General features: G+C 40.2%; 1 protein-coding gene across 2 annotated transcripts in view; it reads left to right on the plus strand.

Annotated features, from left to right (window-relative positions):
* The window catches only part of Smap2 (small ArfGAP2), a 46,238-nt gene that overhangs the window by 14,579 nt on the left and 11,082 nt on the right, over window positions 1–20,577 (plus strand). For both annotated transcript variants that reach the window (XM_010625913.3, XM_010625914.3), the window contains 6 exons: window positions 11,222–11,355; window positions 13,038–13,123; window positions 14,198–14,276; window positions 17,334–17,420; window positions 18,552–18,633; window positions 19,823–19,929. In XM_010625913.3, coding sequence (XP_010624215.1) covers window positions 11,222–11,355; window positions 13,038–13,123; window positions 14,198–14,276; window positions 17,334–17,420; window positions 18,552–18,633; window positions 19,823–19,929 — 575 coding nt within the window. The remainder of the gene's footprint in view (window positions 1–11,221; window positions 11,356–13,037; window positions 13,124–14,197; window positions 14,277–17,333; window positions 17,421–18,551; window positions 18,634–19,822; window positions 19,930–20,577) is intronic.

Genomic DNA, 20,577 nt, shown 5'->3' on the forward strand with positions numbered 1-20,577 from the left:
CAGATTAATTGAACTGAGCCAAAGGAAGGCTTCTATTATAACCCGTGCCATCGATTGGTAGAACTGACTGCCATTTGACATGGTTCCTAATTGAGCACTCCATGAGCCAGGTGGTCACTATAAAAGGACTTCCTGCATTCAGTGGGAAGGTGGGCTTAATGATTTATAAGGTTCTTTCCACTTCTGATTTTCTCATTTTAAATTCTTCAGTGTAGTATTTACCTTTATTCCTTAATCAGTCTCAGAAATGTTTCTGTTTGCTTTGTCTCAGACATTTAGAAAGCTTTACCTTTTGTATTTAACTTCTGAATGTGGACAGTGTCTGTGTTTGACAAACGGAAACAGCTTTCTTGCGAGATGGACCAGATGGAAAGGGACTTCTGCACAGCACGCTGAGAGCAGAGGTTGATTGGGCAACTCTTTATTTTGGTCTCATGGTTCCTTAAAATGTGTGTACTTACAGAAAGTTAGCTTTAAAAAAAAAAAAATATATATATATATATAAAGGTGACCATTGTAATTTGGAATAGGGAACTGAGTGAATTCTTTTTGTATAGAGGAAAATAGGCTGGCAAACATACCTCTCAATAGCCCTACCTAATTTCACCAAGATGACTCTTGTATTTCCGTGCATTCTGAGTAGAGAATCAGAATGGAGGCAGATAAGCAGTGAACTGAGGTAATCAACATTAGCTTTTTAAATATTCCTTTTTTACTTTGGCTTCCAAATTTTATGTCAAGTTAATAATAGGCTAAGTAAAAAAGAATTAGCCCTTATTTTAAAATCGGAGTTTCTTGATTTAGATTCTTCCTCATCTTGAGGCCAATTTTCAGTGCCAGTCCAAGGAAAATGAACTGAATTTGATTCAGTGTTTTAGGTGCATCAACACCTAACATTTTCATAAATTGATTTTTTCATGTTGAATTTTTAAAGTCATTGAATATTAATCAGAAAAGGACCTAAAAATTGCCTGTAAATCATCAGCTAGAACTGCAGTAGTAAAAAGGACCTTACCGCTCACTGTTCATTCAGTTTACTATATGTGCATTGTTTTTCTACTATTCCTGAGAGTTGATTACCCAGCCTTTCCCCCTACTTGGATTTTACTATTTCTGGATATGCTACATTTGTTTTCACACAACCTTAATTGTTAGGAAATTCTTCCCCAGAGTGTGCTAAAATCAACTTGCACTCAGTGGAGCTATTTCTGCCTTTGAAACCTCACTGGAGTAAGCTCAGCCCTTTTCTGTGTGATTGCTCAGTCTTTAGGGTGTTTGCAAACTACTTCTTACTTCATTTTTAAAAATTGTATACTTTTATGTTGCTCATTGATGAGTTCGTGTAATGACATTTGTCCTGTACCTTCTTCTGTTTGCTAGCATTGGGCTAAATGTTTGGGATAAATTAATGGAGGGACATGGTCCTTGGTTTCTGTAGCCCACAGTGTATTTAGTGAGAGAGAAGCTTGTAGGTAGCTAACTTTTATAACCTATTAGATGTCAGAAGAACAAGGGTGACGCTGACAGCCATAGAAAAGGTCAAGATGTGTTTCATGGGAAGACCTCATAGAAAAGGTGACATTGTACTGGATTTTGAAGTTTGTCAATCAAGAAATAGAGAAAGCCATTCCAGGTGGAAAGAATGGTGTAGGTAGAGAGATGTGAGTGTACAGTGTACTTCAGTATGATGCTAAGCATGTGTAAAGTGTAGGCCCTTAAGACCCCCAACCTCCAGGACCTTTGCACTGAGCTACATGTCCAGCCCTTTTTATTTTTTTATTTTGAGACATAGTTTTGCTAAATCACTAAGTTGCTGGGCTGGAACTTGTGATCCTCCTGCCTCAGCCTCTTAGGGTGTGTGCCACCCTACCTAGCTTCCTTAATGAGCTTTATATGTCATGTTCCGGAGTTTCATCTTACCCTGAAGCCAGTAGGAAGCCCCGGAGAGTTGTTTGTTTTTAAAATATCTGTACTATTTTTTGAGACAGGGTTTCACTATGTAGTTTAGTTCAGGCTGGCCTTGAACTCACTATGGAACCCAGGCTGGTCTCCAACTCAATGATCCTCTTACCTCAGCCTCTCAATTCTGGGACTATTGGCATGTGCCACTACTACTGGCTAAAATATCTGTATTTTTGAATCTGGGAGTGTAGCTCAGTGGTAGAGCCCTTAACTCAGCATGTGTGAGCCCCTAGGTTCCATCCCCAGTGCCACAGAATAAGTAAACAAATGATACACCCTGTTATTTCTCATTACAAAATTAATACAAGTTCATTGCATATGCTCTCTGAATTGAAAAAAAATGATATTTTACAATCTAATTTTGCAGAGATAATAGCTTTTGGTATATACATATATTCTTCTAGACATTTTTCCTGTGCATACTTATACATTTATTCACATTTTTAAACAAAAATGAAATTGTTTCGTGTATACTGTTTTAATACTGGATTTTAAAAATTAGTGTAAGGAGCTGGGGATTTAGCTCAGAGGCCCTGGACCTGCCTCGCAAGCACAAGGTCCTGAGTTTTATCCCGGTACCTTCCCCCACATTAGTGAACTCTAGAGATTTTTCTGAATCAAGTAGAGAGCGACAAAATTTTTTCTCCATTTTATGACAACCTCCAAATTTCTCAATATAATCTATAGAGGTTTCTAGTTTATATAAAGATGTAATAGCGAACACTTAAAACATATTTATTTATTTATTTGTTTGTTTATTTATTTATTGGTACCGGGGATCGAACTTGGGCCCTTGAGTTTGCGAGGCAGGTGGCAGAACCACTGAGCTAAATCCCTGGCCCCTTAGAACAAATTTTTAATATTTAAAGCTTTTATTGACATGCTTATAGAAATATATGAACAAATCATTCACGTAAAGCTCATTGTTCAGCGAATACCCGTGTGTAAGCCAGAAATGGAACCAGCCTCTCGCATGTCTTCCACCGTCACTTTCTCTGTCTCTCCTTCCCCAAAGTCACCAACATTGTGATCAACTTTGACTTTTTCTGCAAATGTTTTGTTACAGAATATTTTTAAAATATATAGAATAAACTGAATAACAGTTCTGCCATTCAGTTTCAACAACTACTAGACATGCATTTAACGTGTTTCTTCATATACCTGACCTGTTGTTTCCGTGATGCTTTCCTACAGATGAGAGGTCAAAGATCTATTTACCTTTAATTAATTTTTAAACAAATTTTCCCTCCCTGCTAAGTATGAGGAATTGTGAAGTCCCGAGAATGACGGTGGATGTCACAGATCTGGTGTCAGCTCTTGTGGCACTTAAGACGTAGAGAAATGTTGAGCATTCACACAAATAAATACAAAACGTGGTACAAGTTAGAAAATGTAAAGAAGGGCTGGAGATGTAGCACGGTGATACCATACCTGACTGGCAAGCATAAGGTCCTAAGTTCAATCCCTGGTACAACAACAACAACAACAGGGCCGGGTATGTAGCTCAGTGGTTCTGCTGCCTGCCTCACAAGCGCAAGGTCCTGATGTCAATCCCGGTATAAATTAAAAAAGAAAAGTAAAGGATAAATGAACATTCATAGCATTTAAAAAGTCTTTATCTTTTACAGACATAGACTGGTTTAATTCTTGGGATTTGCTTCAAAATAATCCAAGATTTAGCTGGGCATGGTGGTACATGCTTGTAACCCCAGCACTGTGGGAGATGAGGCAAGAGGATCCCAAATTTGAGCCCAGCCCAGGCGGTTTATCAAGACTTTGTATCAAAATAAAAAAGAGGCTGGAGATGTAGCTCAGTATGAAGTCCATGGGTTCAAACCCTAGTACCACACACACAAGGGGAGGGAAAAAAAACCCAAGATTTAAAGGTGAGGGAAAGTAGATGGGAAAATGTAGCTGAAGCAAGATGGGTGAGGAATTGGTAATTGCCGAAGCAGGCAGTTAATTGTTCTTTGCTGTTATGTATTTGAAATGTTCCACAATAAAACGTAAAAAGCAAAATAAGGGGTGGAAGATAGATTATAATTTGGTGCAGGTTAGAGGCCAAGGCACAGCATCTTGGAGGAAGCAACATTTCAGCCGAGACCCTTGTGATATATGGGAGTTGTCTAGGCTGACAGTGGTGCATGGTGGTTGGGAAAAGAACATTTTAGGCAGTGGGAGCAGCATGTGCAAAGGGCCAGAAGCCCCAAGAGGGAACATGTTGGTACCTTGAGGTAATGAAAGAAGACCAGTGTCAAGATTTGAAGAGTTGGGGACATAGGCTTAGGCTCGATTTTTAAGAATTTGGAGACCATGTTAAGGGTTTTGTTCTTTAACCTGACTCTAATAGAAGGAAGTCTTCCGTAGAAGGGTTTTAAGCAGTAGGCTGACAACATAATGAGCTTTACTTTGTGAAGAGCTTGAGTTGGCTGTTTTGTGGAGATTGATTTTGGTTTTAGCTTGGGGGAGAAGAGAATATAAAAGTAGAGAGACATTAGGAGATTATTATGTCACCAGTCAGTTTAGTGTTCTTTTGCTCAAATCGATGGCAATCATGAATTGGCAAAGTGCATCTTCCTTGATAGAGAGGTTCTGGGCTTTGAGTGCCAGTGGCTCCTGGTCTTTCCTTAGAGTTGTATCTCCGGGCTCTGAGTGTCATTGTCTGTCAGCCCTTAGTGTTACAACTCTTAACAGTGCAGCTTTTGGCAGCTCCTAGCCACTCCATCCAGTCCTCAGAAGCCAAGACATATAGCCCCCTTGGCACCTGCCTGGAGCTCTTCCAGGAGCATCTGCCATCTTACTGGGGCTCTCTTCAGGCCACTGCAACTCTCTGTCAGTGCCTGTCAGTTTGGTGCCACCAAACTCTCTGAAACTCTGCAGGGTGAGGAGCCCCTGGTGTTATAATAAGCTCTTTTTAGTACAACCTACTCAGCACACTCCACCCAAGACAAGACTCATGAGTAGGCAATAGGACTGCTTAAGTGGGGCCTTACTAGGACTTGAGTTGTAGCACAGGTTGGTAGTGCACAGGGCGCCCTCCTCAGCTGACCCAAGGAGTGTGAGGAAACGCTGCTTAAGTAGGAGCAGGGCTACACATGTACAGTTTGCTGCATTTCACAGACGTATTTGAGGACTTCAGAGTAAGGATGGAGAGGATGGAGTCATCAGGAAAGGCAGCAGGGCCAAATCATCTAGGACAGAACCCTGTCTCAAGGCTGCTGTCGTCTTGGTGAACAGTGGGACATCTGAAGCAGCCTCCGCTGTCATGGTGCCAGCTCCCTGAACTTCAGGATGAGCTGCTGCTTGATTGATAGCTCCCTCATTTCCTCAATAATAGGGCTGAAGTTATGATTGCGGCTGCCCTTGAGGAGGGCTGGCCACATTAATCGCAGCCCATCGGGGTTTGGGGATATCAGCAGTGGGGCCCAGTCCCTCTCTGATCTTTGCCCTGTTGGGTGCAGGTTTTTCTGACTGCTCCATAGAGACAGCAGTAACCCAGAGAGGCCCAGAGTGTGGGAGGGCTGTCACAGATGTCAGCGGAGCCTGGCTCCTAGTGCAGCCTAGAAGACAGCCACCAACGTAACCCTAGAGGTGGTGGGAAGACACTGGTGTTGGTTGCACCGGGCCCACCTTCAGGAGGTGAGATGGGCATGATAGCTCTCAGTCAGATTGTGCCCCCATCTGCTTGTCAGAGGGGAGGGAGGAGGGCAGGCTTCCCTCCTTTTTTAATTACACTGGTCCACACGATTCTGGTGATCTTAGATCAGAGCAGTAGTGATACAGGTGGAGAGAAGAGATATTGGTTTGGCAGATATTTTGGTTTTGGTGATGTAGGGCTTAAAGGAGAGAGAGGTTTCAAAGATGATTATAAATTTCTGAGTGGTGCAATTGAAATTGATGAGAGTGTAGTTGATAGAGACAAATGGAGGAAGAGCGATTTTTGGTGGGGCAGGAGATTGAGAGCTCAGTTTGAAATATGCTATTCAGAAAATTCACACCACTTTACATTTTACCTCTGTGTGTGAGACCACATGGATGGTTTATATTTCAGAGGTCTGATCTGTACAGATTTGTTTTAGAAAGATTCTTATGAGAGTCTGGAGACCTACTTAGTTGTTAGTCTGTAAGCTTTTTTTTTTTTAAATCAATAAATCTCATTTCTTTCTTTTTTTTGGTACTGGGGATTGAACTCAGGTCCTTGCGCTTGCAAGGCAGTCCACCGATCCACTGAGCTAAATCCCTGGCCCTAAATCTCATTTCTTTGTCTTTGTATCCCCCGTACACAAGTGTAGTTGGGACCTAGGTATTCAATGAATAATGCTAAGAGAATGAAAGCTTATATGGGAAGAGACACAAAGGTCGAGGAAGAAATAAATAAATTCTGGAAGGTTCCAGGATACTAGAGGTTGGGTGGAAAATGGAAAAGATTTTTCTTTCTCCTCCCTCACCTTACCTATTAAAGAACTTTTCAATAACTCCATAGTACTGGCAAGTCAAAATATAGGTAGCTATAAAGTTATGATTTTCCCCAAACTTTATCTGACCTCTATAGATGAGAGATCAGCAAACTGATTGATACCATAATTATTATCTTGGTAGATGGAAGTAATAGATCAGTGGCTCTAGTTCTCTCTCTTCTGAGTTCTCAAGCCAACCCTTCTAGTCCTGGCTGCTCTGGTGTAAGGGGAAGTTTTGGCAGCAAGGGAGATTTGCAGGAGGGCAGCAGGAACTTGATACATGATGCTGTTCAGAAGTTGAGTTTAAATTACATGTTATTTACATGTTTCAAATTTTACAAATGGAGACTATAATCCCTAGAAAGACTTGTCAAAATGTATGCAGCCAAGCTGTGTAAGCTCAGGTTTCTCCATCTTGGGTGAGTACTTTGTACAGTTGATTTTATTTATTTAGTAGTGCTGGGATCAAATGTAATGCCTCACACGCGAGTAGGCAAGTGCTGTACCACTGAAATACATCCCCAGCCTATGACCTTTTTGTGTTGTGCAAGGCACTACCCATTTATATCATTTCTCTGTACTTCTTGCTTTCAACACTGTTCAGAATATCATGTCTCAGCTTCTCTTTCCATTTAAAAATTTTAAATGTTATATTTTTTTCTCATTATTTTCCATGACTAATGTGTACTGAACAATTGGTTTATTTTGCAAGTATTCCAGATATAACTAGCCTGGCCTTGTGGCAGTAATCCTAGGTGCTATAGAATCCAAGAACCCCACCTTCAGGTGGACAGCTCTGGGCCTTCTTCCCGTGTGTGTGCTGTGGGGCACATGTGAGCACAAGGGCAGAGTGAGGTGTGGAGCAGAGGAGGGGAACAGGTGGAGGTTTAGATAGTGCATTTTCAAAGGCTATTTTGAGGCAAACAAAAGAAACATCTTAAAATTCCCTGGTTTCTAGAAGACTGAAATTGGGTCCATACTCAGGAGGCTGAGGCAGGAGGATTCCGTGAGTTCAAGGCCAGCCCAGGCCACATAATGAGACCCTGTCTCAAAAAACTAGAAAAAGAAAAAAGAAATTGGGTCCGTCCCACTAAAGTAGTAACCATTTTACTATGTATATATCTTATAACATCATGTTATATACTTTAAATATACACAATGCATTTTATTTTAAAAGAAGGAAAAAATTGTGTTAAGGTAAATTCCTTCTTCCTGATAATTCAGATTTTAAATTTTGACGTTTTACGATCATTTTCCTATGTAAAAGGAAGCATTCTGTAGTATTGCAGAGTGCTGGTACATATGCTTGAAGAAGTTAACTGGCTCTTCTCAGTGAGAGTGAGCGGGAAATAGTTTCTCGGAACTTTATTCTGTATCGTGTTCTTACATGTCAGCTCTCATTGTTAGCCCTCTGTGTTCTAGGTGCTATCAGGAGAATGTTAGTGTGCCCATTTCCTGGATCAGGAAACTGTGGGAAGTTTCAGTAGCTCCCTGAAAGTCACCTGGGTAATCACTGATGGAGCTGCATTCACACCTAAGTCTTTTGCTGGCTGCAAAGATTGTCCTTTTAATAGCTACTCCATTCCCCGTATTTTCTGCTATATAAATAACATTTTCCCCCTAGTACCAGGGATCAATCCCAGGTCTCACATACTCTAGACAGGCAATCTGCCACTGAGGCAAGGACCCCAGCCTGTGAGTAACACCACACCTGGCTTTTGTTTTGTTTCATTTGGCTTTTTGAGACAGGGTCAGGGTCTCACTGTGTAGCCCAGGCTGCCCTCAAACTGCAGCCATCTTCCTGTCTCATCCACCCAAGTGCGGGAATTACAGGTGTGCACCCCCACGCCTGCTGTAGTAACTTTTGTCTCTTGAATTTTTCTCTTCTCCAATTTCAGAATGTTTTATGGATCACACTATTATTGACTAATATAACTAGTGGATAGAAGTGTCATTATTTGACTGGGAAGAGGTTGTAGGTAGACGTCCGTTTGGTTACTGTTGCAGGGGGCAACCTGGGAGGCTGTCCTCTGGCTTTTCATGAAAATGTAGTTGCCTGTATTTTTGCACTAAGGCCTTGTCAGGGCCTCCAGAGAATTGACTCTGTCTTGACATTCCTCAGGAGCAAAAGACTAAATAAGGATTTAGAGAAATTCCACAGTTGTCACAGTAGCTTACACATTAGGAATTGCCTTCTGGGGAGCAGATAATATTAACATTCCATTGCTAACTTTCAGACATTATTTTTGGCCTCTGACTTTGTTAGCAAATAAATACATTAGAATAAATACTGGTAGAGGGATGCAGCTCAGTGGTGCCTCTCCTGCCTGGCAAGTGTACGTTTGCCCCCTGAGTTTGATCCTCGGTACCAGGGGAAAAAAATGTAAAAGAATAAATACTAATAAAAATGCTCTAGAATCTAGAATAAAGGGATTCCATTTTAAATCTTACATAACAGATCTTATTGGAGTTGTGAAATCTTAGCAAAAATAGATATGCAGCAGCCTAAGACGTTTTATTCACATCTGTTCAGACTTTTCAATTTGCATTTGTATGATTCACAAATGTGTGAATCTGTGTGTATTTATTAGTTATATGGAAGACTAACTACTTATATGGGGTTCTGAAGGGATTGAAGATCTTTTTAGAAGATAAATTGGCCTATCAAGGTAATTGAAAGAAGGTATTGGGATAATTTCAGGCCGAGACCCCCACCTGGTGGTCACAAGGAGGAGTCAAGGCTTTTGTATTTGTAGTATTGCCTCAGTTAATGAATGTTTGTCAAAAAATTACATTCTTATTATAATAATCATAGACTCAAAATTTTAAGAATAAATTTTGCCATAGCAGTCTAATATTTCTTTATTAAAATGACTGTCAAATCCCACGGGCTGACAGAATGATTATCTGTGTTTGCAGAACTGAAGTCCTTCTTATTCCAAACACAGGTCCTGCTTATCTCTATAGAGCATCAGTTTGTGTCTTTTCCTCTCTTTATTGTAACTGCTGATTTTTATATCATGCTTATTTTATGTGGTAAATTTCTGTGGAATAAGGGAGAAGGAATTATTTCAGATTTTTTGGTAAGTCTGGCAAGTGTCATTAAAGGTAAGTCACTTGAGCCATGTGTGGTGGTGCACACCTATAATCCCAGCACTCAGGAGGCTGAGGCAGGAGGATTGCTGGGAGTTCAAGACCAGCCTGGGCTACATAGTGAGTTCCAGGTCAGTCTTAACTACATAGTGAAACCCTGTCTCAAAAAACAAAAAAACAAAACAAACAAATAAACAAAAAAGAAATAAAGCTTGTCGGACTAAAAAAAAGTAAGTCGTTTTTTCCCATATAAAATTTATAAAAAGGAGTTTGAGAATTTTCCAGAGTGATTATTAAAGTGAACAAAGTTGTCAGGGGGTGAGAGATTCTGTTACCATTTATTAGGGGGTTAGGGGTTTTGGCTCAGTGGTTCTGCCGCCTGCCTAGCAAGCATAAGACTCTGAGTTCGATCCCTGGTACCCCCCCAAAAGAATTCATATATGAGGTTTTTCTTTTCTTCCAATAAGTGCCTAAATAATTGCATTGTTTGGCAGTTTTGAATCTAGATCATTCTACAGTTGAGTAAAGCAGGGATGTCAGCCCAAGGGGAAAGGATCCTGTTAAATTAATGTGGATGTATATTTTATAGGCCTGGAGAGAAGGGGAGGGCAGACACAGTTTTTAATTTCAGGGTGAGCTTTAGGCCAGCATGCCACGTCCGTATCTTTTTTCCTGTTAGGAAAACAGGATCCAGGCCCACCATGTTGCAGAGTCTCTTGGCAGACTGTTCACGAAAGGGTGCTAGGCTAAATGGAATGTGACTTGGCTTCGCACTATTCTCCTGGATTTTTCTTTCTCTGTGTAACAGAGTATTTATTATAATAGCTACATTTCAACACTCATCAGCCTGGGCGTATTGAGAGGCTGAGGCAGAAAGATCACTGCGAGTTTGACACTAGCTTGGACTACATAGCAAGATCCTATCTTAAAACAAACAACTCATCTTACACTGTAAAAAACTACTCCTGAACAAATGTTAACATATAATTCTGTTTATACCAAGAGTCTAGGCAAACCCATAGGGACAAAAGTAGATCCATGGTTCCCAGGGGCCCAGAGGTAGTAAAGAGTAGAAATAATGGGAGTGCCTGCTAATATGTTTGGGATTTCTTTTGGGTGATTGAAAATGTTCTGGAATTAGGCCAGACATGATAGCATGTGCCCATAGTCCCAGCTACTTGGGAAGCTGAGATAAGAGAATCCCTTGAACTCATGAACTCATGGGTTTGAGACCAGCCTAGGCAACATAGCAGTACTTTACCTCAAAAGAAGAAGAAGAAGGAAAAAAAAGAAAAAGCCAAGTGTGGTGGCACATGCCCGTAATCCCAGCACTTTGGGAGGGTGAGGCTGGAGGCCTTGTCTCAAAATAAAAGGGTGAGGCATATAGCTCAGCATGAAGTCTTGGATTCAATTTCTAGTACCACAAAAACAAAACAGTCAAGGAAAGGAGAGAGGGAGAGAGGAAATGTTCCAGAATTAGATAATGGTGGTCATTGCCCAGCTATCTGAATATACTAAAAACTACTTTACCCTTAATTTTTTTTTTTATTTGATTTGTAGAAGAATGAACAAAGTTAATGAAAAGGTCATTGTGATAAAAACTCTTTCACTTTTGTTCTGGCAGAATGTTGCTTGCTAATCTAAATATTATAGTTTGATCCTTAAATGTTGTAATTTATACTTGATTGTCCTGTTCCTGACCCTCACAGGGCCACGATGGGCCTCCTGGAACATTGGTGTGTTTATCTGCATTCGATGTGCTGGAATCCACAGGAATCTAGGGGTGCACATATCCAGGGTAAAATCAGTTAACCTCGACCAATGGACTCAAGAACAGATTCAGGTACTTACACAGCTGAGGGTCAGCTGACCCCATATATCCTGTACCTAAAAGTAGTTCCAGATGAATTTCAGTCAAACTGGGCACAAAGGAAAATTCAGTTGTTAAACATGTCAAATTCTTGTACCTTAATAGAGAAATTTTAAATCTTTTTATTTAAGGCACAAGTTATTTTTTCTATATTTTACTTCTTTTAAAACACAACCAAGCTAGGTATGGTGGCACCTGCCTGTAATTCTGGCATTCTGGGAGGCTGAGGCAGGAGTACTGAAAGTTTAAGCCCAGCCTGGCTAACTAAGCAATTTAGTATTTTAAAATAAAACAAAAAACAGCTAGAGAGGTAACTGTGTGGAGACCCTGGGTTCAATCGTAAGTACTGCAAAAACCACAAAACAAACAAATGGAAAAAACAATAACAAACATAAAACTCCACAAATAATCTATGGTCCAGAATCCCATGGGTCCATGAAAGGGTTAAGAGGTGTCTGGATTATTTTCTAAGATCCTTGGCACTTGTAGATCTAGCTTTTATAGTTTTAGATACAGACATTCGCTTTTATTTATTTATTTGGTACCAGGAATTGAACTTGGGTCCTTGTGCTTGCAAGGCAGGTGGTGGCACCACTGAACTAAATCCCCGGCTTCAGGCATTCACTTTTAAAAAAATGAAAAAATTTCCCAACTGTGAATTTAGCTAATTGGTAAAGTACTTATTTGCCTGGCATGAGGTCCTGGGTTCAAACCCCAACACTGCAAACAAACCAGAGACTTACAGTACTATTTTTTAATTTTTAAATTTTATATATATATATATATATTTTTAAGACAGGGTCTCACTGTGTAGTTTAGGTTGACCTTGAGTTCAGTGTGTAGCCCAGGGCTGGCCTCAAGCACATTTGAATCTTGCTTTCTACTAGCTTGGTGAGCTAGGCAATACACTTAAGTTAATTCCAGCTGACAGAACCAGTAAGGCTGTCCTTTATTCCTTTCCTACATTGAAGAACTTTAATTTTTTTTTCTCATTGGGGGTAAAAGAGGAGGGTCTAAAGAAAACTAGTTCCTAAAGTTACTGATAGAAATAAGAAGTTATTTCAAATCAGAACATGGCTTTAGAAATGTTCAGACTGTATGAATAGATAATGAGTTGCATTTTTCACTTACGCTTTTCTTACTGTATATTATGAAGGAAATTACAAACTGTGGAGTTATTTGTGAATTTGAAAATTAAAAAGCTCTTGGGATTTATCCTTCACGGATGTTAAGGGATCTATTTCAAAAGTCTAACAAGAAATACATTTCTCAGTAACAGGGCTAATTAATACTGTAGTATAGAGTTAGAATTGTGACACTCATCATTGCCTACCAAGTAGACATTTTGATTGATAACTGTGTATCTTGGATTTTCAAATGAAATCTTGAATTACTACTGAATTAAACGTATCTTGGCAGGCAAATCTTTCTGCAAAAAGAACTCAAAGAGCGAGGAGAGACAGGTGTAGGGACAAGTAATTGGGAATTCCTAGCAGGGTAGTGAGAATCATGGATTGGAAACCGGAATACACAGGCTTGAATGTTGGTTCTGTCATTCTCTAGGCTGGTTCTGCAACTGTATTATGGTAGAATTGGGTGAGACATTTCTCTTCCTAATCTGACATTCCATGTTTCTACATTCTCTTTGATCACAGTGCATGCAAGAGATGGGGAATGGAAAAGCAAACCGACTCTATGAAGCCTATCTTCCTGAGACTTTTCGGCGTCCTCAAATAGACCCGTATCTTTTCTGGAGCAACTTAGAAGGCTAAGTGGTATTTTGATGTTTGGGGAGAATTAGACAAGACTGAAGACCTATGATCTAATTAGACCATCTCTGTATGGATTAATCTAAGCCCAGGTTTCCCTTTCTCCTGCAGCCAAGACATCAGAAAAAGTACACTTGCTGATGTTGAAATTGTCATGTAGGGCCACATGATACGAAGACTCAGGAATTATGACTGCAGTGATTTCACTGTGAATTCTTCCATAAAGTGACATCTCCATTTGTTTTTAGATCATTATTATTGTTTGATAAAAAGAATAGTTTACTGTGCTCTGTTGAACCCAGGCAGTCAGCAAACTACCATTCCTTTTTCTCAAACTACCATATCCTTTTTATGTCTGTGTGAAAGAATACTGTTGACCAGTTTGTCAGCAGTGTTCTTCCTCCATCCCCTCAACTGAGAATCCCCTGAATACAGTGATGATAAACCTTTCAGAGTTTTCAATGGTGTAAACAGCCCACTATGGCACGAGTGCCATAGCTTTCCTACCCCTGCCCCAATACCTAGAGAGGAAACCAAATCCCATAAAGAGGTTGCTTCTCAAAATGTAGTTTGTAGACCACCTTTTGTCTTTTTGGTACATGGACATTGAACCTGCTAAATTCAGTTTTGGGGCCTTGCAGAAGACCCACTTGATCAGAATCTGGCAGTGAGGCACAAGAGTTTGTATTTTTGAGGAGAATTTAGATTGCTTTGTTTGAATCCTGTTGATCTAAGGGCTTTAAAACAGATAATTGACTGCTTTACCTGTGTTCTAGAACAGACACAGATACCACTGATGTCAGTGTGCAGGTGGATCCTACTTGTTGCTGTCATCACTGTAAAGGGAAAGCATAGGAAATAAAGATTCTCTGCAGTAACCTTGAAAGAAACATTTTAAGATTTTGGGCAAGGAAACTGCATAGGAAGAGACAGGAGTCATAAGGGGAAACCAGGAAGGAAGAGAACAGTACTTTATGGAATACAAATTGACCTTTTATATTCTTACTCTTGGAAAACTTGATTAATCCTTAATGAGCTTTTTGCAGAGCTGTTGAGGGATTTATTCGAGATAAATATGAGAAGAAGAAATACATGGACCGAAGTCTGGACATCAATGCTTTTAGGGTTGGTTATAAATCTTTCAAGTTTTATTCATAATAAGTACTTTGTTTATTAGTCAGGCCAGGGAGGAATTTGAAGAACTGCTATAGAAATACTCCAGAATCATAACTTTTGAGTAAATAATGCAAAAATAGAAAAAGTTATTGAGTCAAGACCATGCAATATCCTTGAACAAACTTTTAGGGCAGGGCAAACTACCAGTGAATTTTTTGCCTGGATCTGTATGTAGATGTGACGATTCCCAGTTCCAAATTTTTTCTTGAAATGAAAATGTTGGGCATAATTGGTCAAACAGAATGGTAAGTGTTTTTATGTGTGTGTATACATATCAATAGTATGTATATATTGATATATATGTACATGTAAATTACTTTTTTCTGTAAGTAATGTAAACAGAAACAGGATTTCCTTCAGTTTGACCAATGTATACTTACACCTTTACCTGCTGATGACCAGTGTGCCAGTGGACAAATTGCCAAGGGGACCCATTCATGTTCCTGAGAAGACTTTCAGAGAGAAGGAAACTGACTACCAGTTGCAAAGGATACATTTCATCCCAAGCATGGTTAAGATCTGAAATAGAGGGCAGAGCTATGCGAAATGGGCATTAGCCAATAGGTGAATTTCAATACAGGCAAGTAAGTACCAGGTTTTACATGTACGTAGGACAAAATAATTCTTCCCCAACTGAATATGAAGAGCTATTACAGTCATCCAGAAAATAGGTTTCTCAGTTATCATAAGTCTTCCAAGAAAGAAATAGCCCAGTGTACAGCTACAGTTTGAATGGCTTTATCAAACAGGGTTTAGAGCCAGAGCACACACTTCCTTTTATTTGTAGGAAACTCTGGTCTATCTGTCAAGCTTTGTTCATTATGCCTGAAATATAAATTCAGATGAGGTCAGAAAAGAATATCTGAGGTAATCCAGAAGATGATGGTGAGGGAGCCTTGCTGCACGAAGGCAGGTGTTCATAGTTACATTGCTAGGGTACCATACCCATGAAAACAAGCCTTTTCTCTTGGTAAGGAAATACTTCCCTCCTGTCTAATGGAAAACTATATCAACGTTTTTAAATTTGATGTAGTTAGAGTTTCGTAATGCTCATATGAAGATTTTTATGCCAAGAATTAATATTTGCCAATTGAAAATTTCAAAGAAAAACCTGACTTTGTTAAAAAAATATCCTTGTTGGTTTTCATGGTGGTGCTGGAGATCAAACCCATAGCCTTGTGCTTCTAGGCACAACCCCTGAGCTACATCCCTGGCCCAAGTTACCCACTCTTTTTGTTGGTTCCAGGGATCAAATTTAGGACCTTGTGCTTGTGAGGAAGGTAGCAGCACCACTGAGCTAAATCCCCAGCCCCCAAGTACCACTTTTTAAGAGATACAAGATTTTCAACTTCAGTTTAAAGTCTTCTGTATTAAAGTGCCACATTCTGTATGAAAAAGACAAAGCTATATGTGCTGTGATTATAACATTATTTTTATAGAAAATAGGAATTTTAAAATGAAAAATCTATGCAGACTCTCACTGTCTTTAATAATGATGGATTCCCATTTTTATATAGTTACTTTTTGAGACATAATGAAAATCTAGTTATGTAGAATGTCTCCTGCTTCCATTCCACTTAGCACGTTATGCGCTGTTATATCACTTCCTAGTGAGTAGGTGTATCATAGTTTAATATTCCCTTTCTATGGGATAAAGTGTGTTTAGCCATAAATAATTCTGAGATAAATATCTTGATGTGTATAACTTTCACATTTTAGATTCTTTCCTTAAGATTAATTAAAATGCTATTATCTAAGTCAAAGGATTTTAGTATTTGTCTCTTCATACTTTTGCCAGTATATAGTCTTTCAGCATTGTATTATAATAATACTAGCTGTATTTCATCCCTACTAACATTAAGTATTGTCACTGGTATTATCTTTCTCCTACCTAAAATGCATTTAAAATTGAATTTTCAGTCACCGTGACTGAACATTTTTTCATATGCATGCTACACTTTCTTTCATGTGCCTTATTTTGTTTGGTTTGGTTTTGCGGCACTGGGAGTTGAACCCAGGCCTTTTAAAAAATTCATTTTTATTTTGAGGGAGGGTCTCATTAAGTCCCTGAGTTGCTCAGGCTGTGCTTGAACTTGCAGTCCTCTTGCCTCAGCTTCCCAGGTACTGAGATTATAGGCATGAGGCATCTATGTGCCTGCCATTTTGTGAGATGGGAGTCTCACTGTGTAGTCCAGGCTGGCCTTGAACTCATGGTGATCCCTCGGCCTCCTGAGCCTAAATTCTTAAGGTTACTTTTTCCCCCTCTGGTGCTGGGGGTAGAACACAGCAAGTGCCCTACTATTGAGCTACATCCCCATTAATCAAGGTTACTTTTTGGTTCTGTTTTCCACTTCACAGATGTTTATTTGATGTTAAAGTGTGATCAGTAACCTCATAATCTGTGGAAGCATTATGAAATTGCCTCTGAAAGTAATAAATACTGAGAGAAACTTTCTAATGTGTTTTATTCTTGAAGTGCTTTTTTTGGTTTGTACAAATGACTTGTTCAGGACACCTTTAAAAAGATACTATAATCCCTGTTTAGAATTTCCTAATTCTTTCTTGCTTTATTTCCTTAATTTTTGTTTTTCTCATCTTAAATCTTAAAAGTAAGGATTTTTCCTAAATTTTTTTTAAAAAAGAGATTAACACTAAGAGGGTTAATGATTAAATTTATAAACTCATAAGGACATAAACTGAGTAAGATGAACATGGATTTATTTACCAGATTACCGACATGAGACAAGTACCCCTCAAAGCTTGAACAAGTTAAATATGGGGCAGAAATGGGGAGCAGACCTTTTAGCCTCTATAAGATTGTAGCATCAAGGCTCATATGGAAGAAATCAACTGTTGGGCTCCATCCCAAGACACACTCTGAAGATTGTCACAGTCCTGTACCAGAGTCATTAGGAACTTTTGGATACTTGTATCTTTCAGACCTTTGGAATTAGCATTTCTTCACCTGTTAGTCACCAGGTTCATTGTCTTATTAAATCATTTCAGAAAGAAAAGGATGACCAGTGGAAAAGAGGGAGTGAGCCGGCTCCAGAGAAGAAAATGGAACCTGTTGTCTTTGAGAAAGTGAAAATGGTAAGTGGAAAAGTAATTGCCTGATGTGGATGATCTTGGGTGTGTTCAGACGCGTGGAAGGGAAAGGAGAGCACGTGGTGGGCACTAATTTGATCCCATATCGCACCGAGGTCCACAGTTCGATCAGATCGCCTGCAGCCACTTCTGCTTCTTTCCCGTCACCTGTAGCTGCCGAATTTGCGTTCTTGGGGACTAAATGGGCACCTGGGAACTGCATCTGTCCCAGCTAAACAAGTGGCACCTTCCATGCCAGAAGGAGATGGCGGTGTGACACCTCCTGAGCAGAGCCATGCCCACATTGGCTGTCTCTTGTTAGGCCTCCTGTGCCTCCTTTCCTTTTCCGGTTAAGAGGGGTCCTCATGTCAGGCCACACTAACTTCTTTTTCCATAGGGTGTGCTGTGGCTGTAGTGATACGTGCTGTAAGAGCCTGCACTCAGGGGAGTGGGTTTTTACTGTTGCTTAAGGAAGCATTTTATCGTACTGTGAATGGCATTGCCTGAGGACCCAGTTACTAGTGATAGGGGCAGAGTGAATTAGGTGATTTTTAAACTGATTTCTTTTTTCTTATCTTTCTTCTTCTCCTTCCTCCCCTCCCCTACCTTCCCCTGTCTTCTAGGGACTGAACCTAGGGCCTTTACACCGAGCTACATTCCCAGCCCCATTTTTATTTTGAGATGGGGTTTGCTAAATCACTGAGTTGCCCAGGTGGGGCTTGAACTTGCAACCCTCTAGTCTCAGCCAACAAGAATCTAGGATTATAGGCTTGCACTCCCACAGCCAGCTTCTATTTGGTGTTAAGTGTCTTCTAACACTGGAAGATGTATTGGCTCCTGACTCTTGTATCAGTCTGGAACCTTTATCCTTGATTTGTTTTGGGACAAAAAATTGCTCTTTCTGTCGAATCTCCTGCTCACTTACTAGTTTCAGAAATCTCTACCACTGTGGAAAACTAAACAGGAACAGGTTTCTGTTTCACTCATGCCTCCTCCTGGCGCTTCTTGAGTTTTGTTTCTTTGGAAACTCTCTGAGTAACAAAAACCTTACCACAAGAATACCTGTGGTTTTTACAGTGGAGAGAGGGAAAATGGTTCAAAAGCATCTGCTTATTTCTTTTTATATATTTTCACTAGCCACAGAAAAAAGAAGATCCACAGCTACCTCGGAAAAGTTCCCCGAAATCCACAGCACCAGTTATGGATTTGTTGGGCCTTGGTAAGAGTTGGACTTTTCAAATCCCATATTTTCACAAATTTTGATGAATTCTCAGTGACCCTGGGGACAGTGGTGGAAAGGGAACGCCTCTGTTTCTTCTTCACTAAGATTGTTCTCTCGTGCTCTTCCTGTTATGTTCATCTGAGTAGTTGCTCAAAGGAAGTGTTTACTGTGACATTTTTCAGAGCACCAGTACAGTGTATTGGATAAGAGCCAGAATCCCAGCTGTGCCTCTTGTTAGCTGTGCGACCTTCAGTTGTACACCTTACCTCTGAGTATTACTTCCCTAATCTAGACAGTGATGAGAGTCTCTACTTCAACGACGTTAGAAGGGTTAAGTGGAGTTACTCCTCTGAAGCTCTTAGCCCCATCTCTGGCACATACTAAGCACTCAGTAAATGTTTGTAGTTCCACTAAAGAGCACTTTTGAATCTTTTGCCACTTCCCTAGATTCTGCTTCTTACCCTCACCTCTTGATTTTTCAGGTGCAACCTTTTTTTGTGTGGGGGTGGCTTGAACCCAGGGCCTTCATCCTGAGCTACATTCTCAGCTTTTTTTCATTTTGAGAGAGGATCTTGATAAGTCAGTAAATTACCCAGGTTAGGCTGTAACTTTCAAGCCTCCTGCCTCAGCCTCCCAGAGTACTGGGATTACAGGTAGGCATGACCATAACTAGCTACATACAACCAATTTTTTTGAGATGATCTCTTACATTGTGATCATTTTTCCTTTGAAATCCTGAGCTAGTTATTTTTACCCCTTTCAGAAAGAAAGCTTTTTTCTACCTCTTAACTTCACTAATGGTTGTACTTTGTTTCAGTCCACTGTTGCTGATTTAGGTTATTGGCTATCTAGGCTTCTAGTTTCTATACTTTTCTACATTCCTTGCCCTTTATATAGCCAAAAGGAATCCGGCCAGCCCTTCAGCTGTGTTGTTGAGGTAGCTCAGACCTGGGTTTCTCCTGCTTTGTGCTTGTTAGCTGGGCTGTAGGCTACCCCAGAGGGCCACTGGGAATGTGGGGTGAGGCCTCTTACAAGAAGCTCTATCCCAGCTAAGTAGCTGCTGATGACTGGGTTTCCATGTCCTACCGGACATACAGGCCTTCTCTATCCCCTCTTTGTCTATCATAGAAGGAAGATACGGTCTTAATAAGCAGTGCTACGTTTTTACTTCCATCTCTCTTTCTAGATGCTCCAGTGGCCTGCTGTATGACAAATAGTAAGACCAGCAATACCCTAGAGAAGGATTTAGATCTTTTGGCCTCTGTTCCATCCCCATCTTCAGTTTCCAGAAAGGTGAGTCTTTGGAGTCTCTCAGGATTAAAGAGCATTGTAGAAAGGGAGATAACTTAATCATGAAACCAGGTTATGTTTTCTTGGTGATTTTCTTGATACTGTGTCATCTCTGTCACAACCTTAGATTACTGTCCATTCTTTTTTTTTTCTTCTTGAGACGGGGTCTTATTAAGTTACCCAGGCTGGGCTCAGACTTATGATCTGCCTGCCTCAGCTTCCCAGAGTGGTGGGATTACAGGTCGCAAGCTTGGCTATTCATACCATTTTGTCTCCTGCCCCAAAAGGGTAGCCCTTTGAGTGGTCATCTGACGAAGATGTGTCCTATTGTCAAGCCCATACTTTTAAGTCAGCTTCTCAGCCTGCGTTCCTGTTAGGGTATTGTCAGTATGAAAGACTTGAAACTTTATTTTGTTTTGGTTTGTGTTTTTTTTTTGTTTGTTTGTTTTTTGAGACAGGGTCTCACTGTGTAGTTGAGTCTGACCTGGAACTCACTATGTAGCCCAGGCTGGTCTCGAACTCACAGTAATCCTTCTGCCTCAGCCTCCCGAATGCTGGGATTACAGGTGTGCACCACCACGCCCGGCTGACGTGAAACTTTAATGGCTACCATTTGTGTAATGCCTTCTGTGTACTAGGAACAGTGCCAGA

Source organism: Fukomys damarensis, unplaced genomic scaffold (assembly GCF_012274545.1).
Source record: "Fukomys damarensis isolate Sample0158 unplaced genomic scaffold, DMR_v1.0_HiC HiC_scaffold_23, whole genome shotgun sequence".
Lineage (NCBI taxonomy): Eukaryota > Metazoa > Chordata > Mammalia > Rodentia > Bathyergidae > Fukomys > Fukomys damarensis.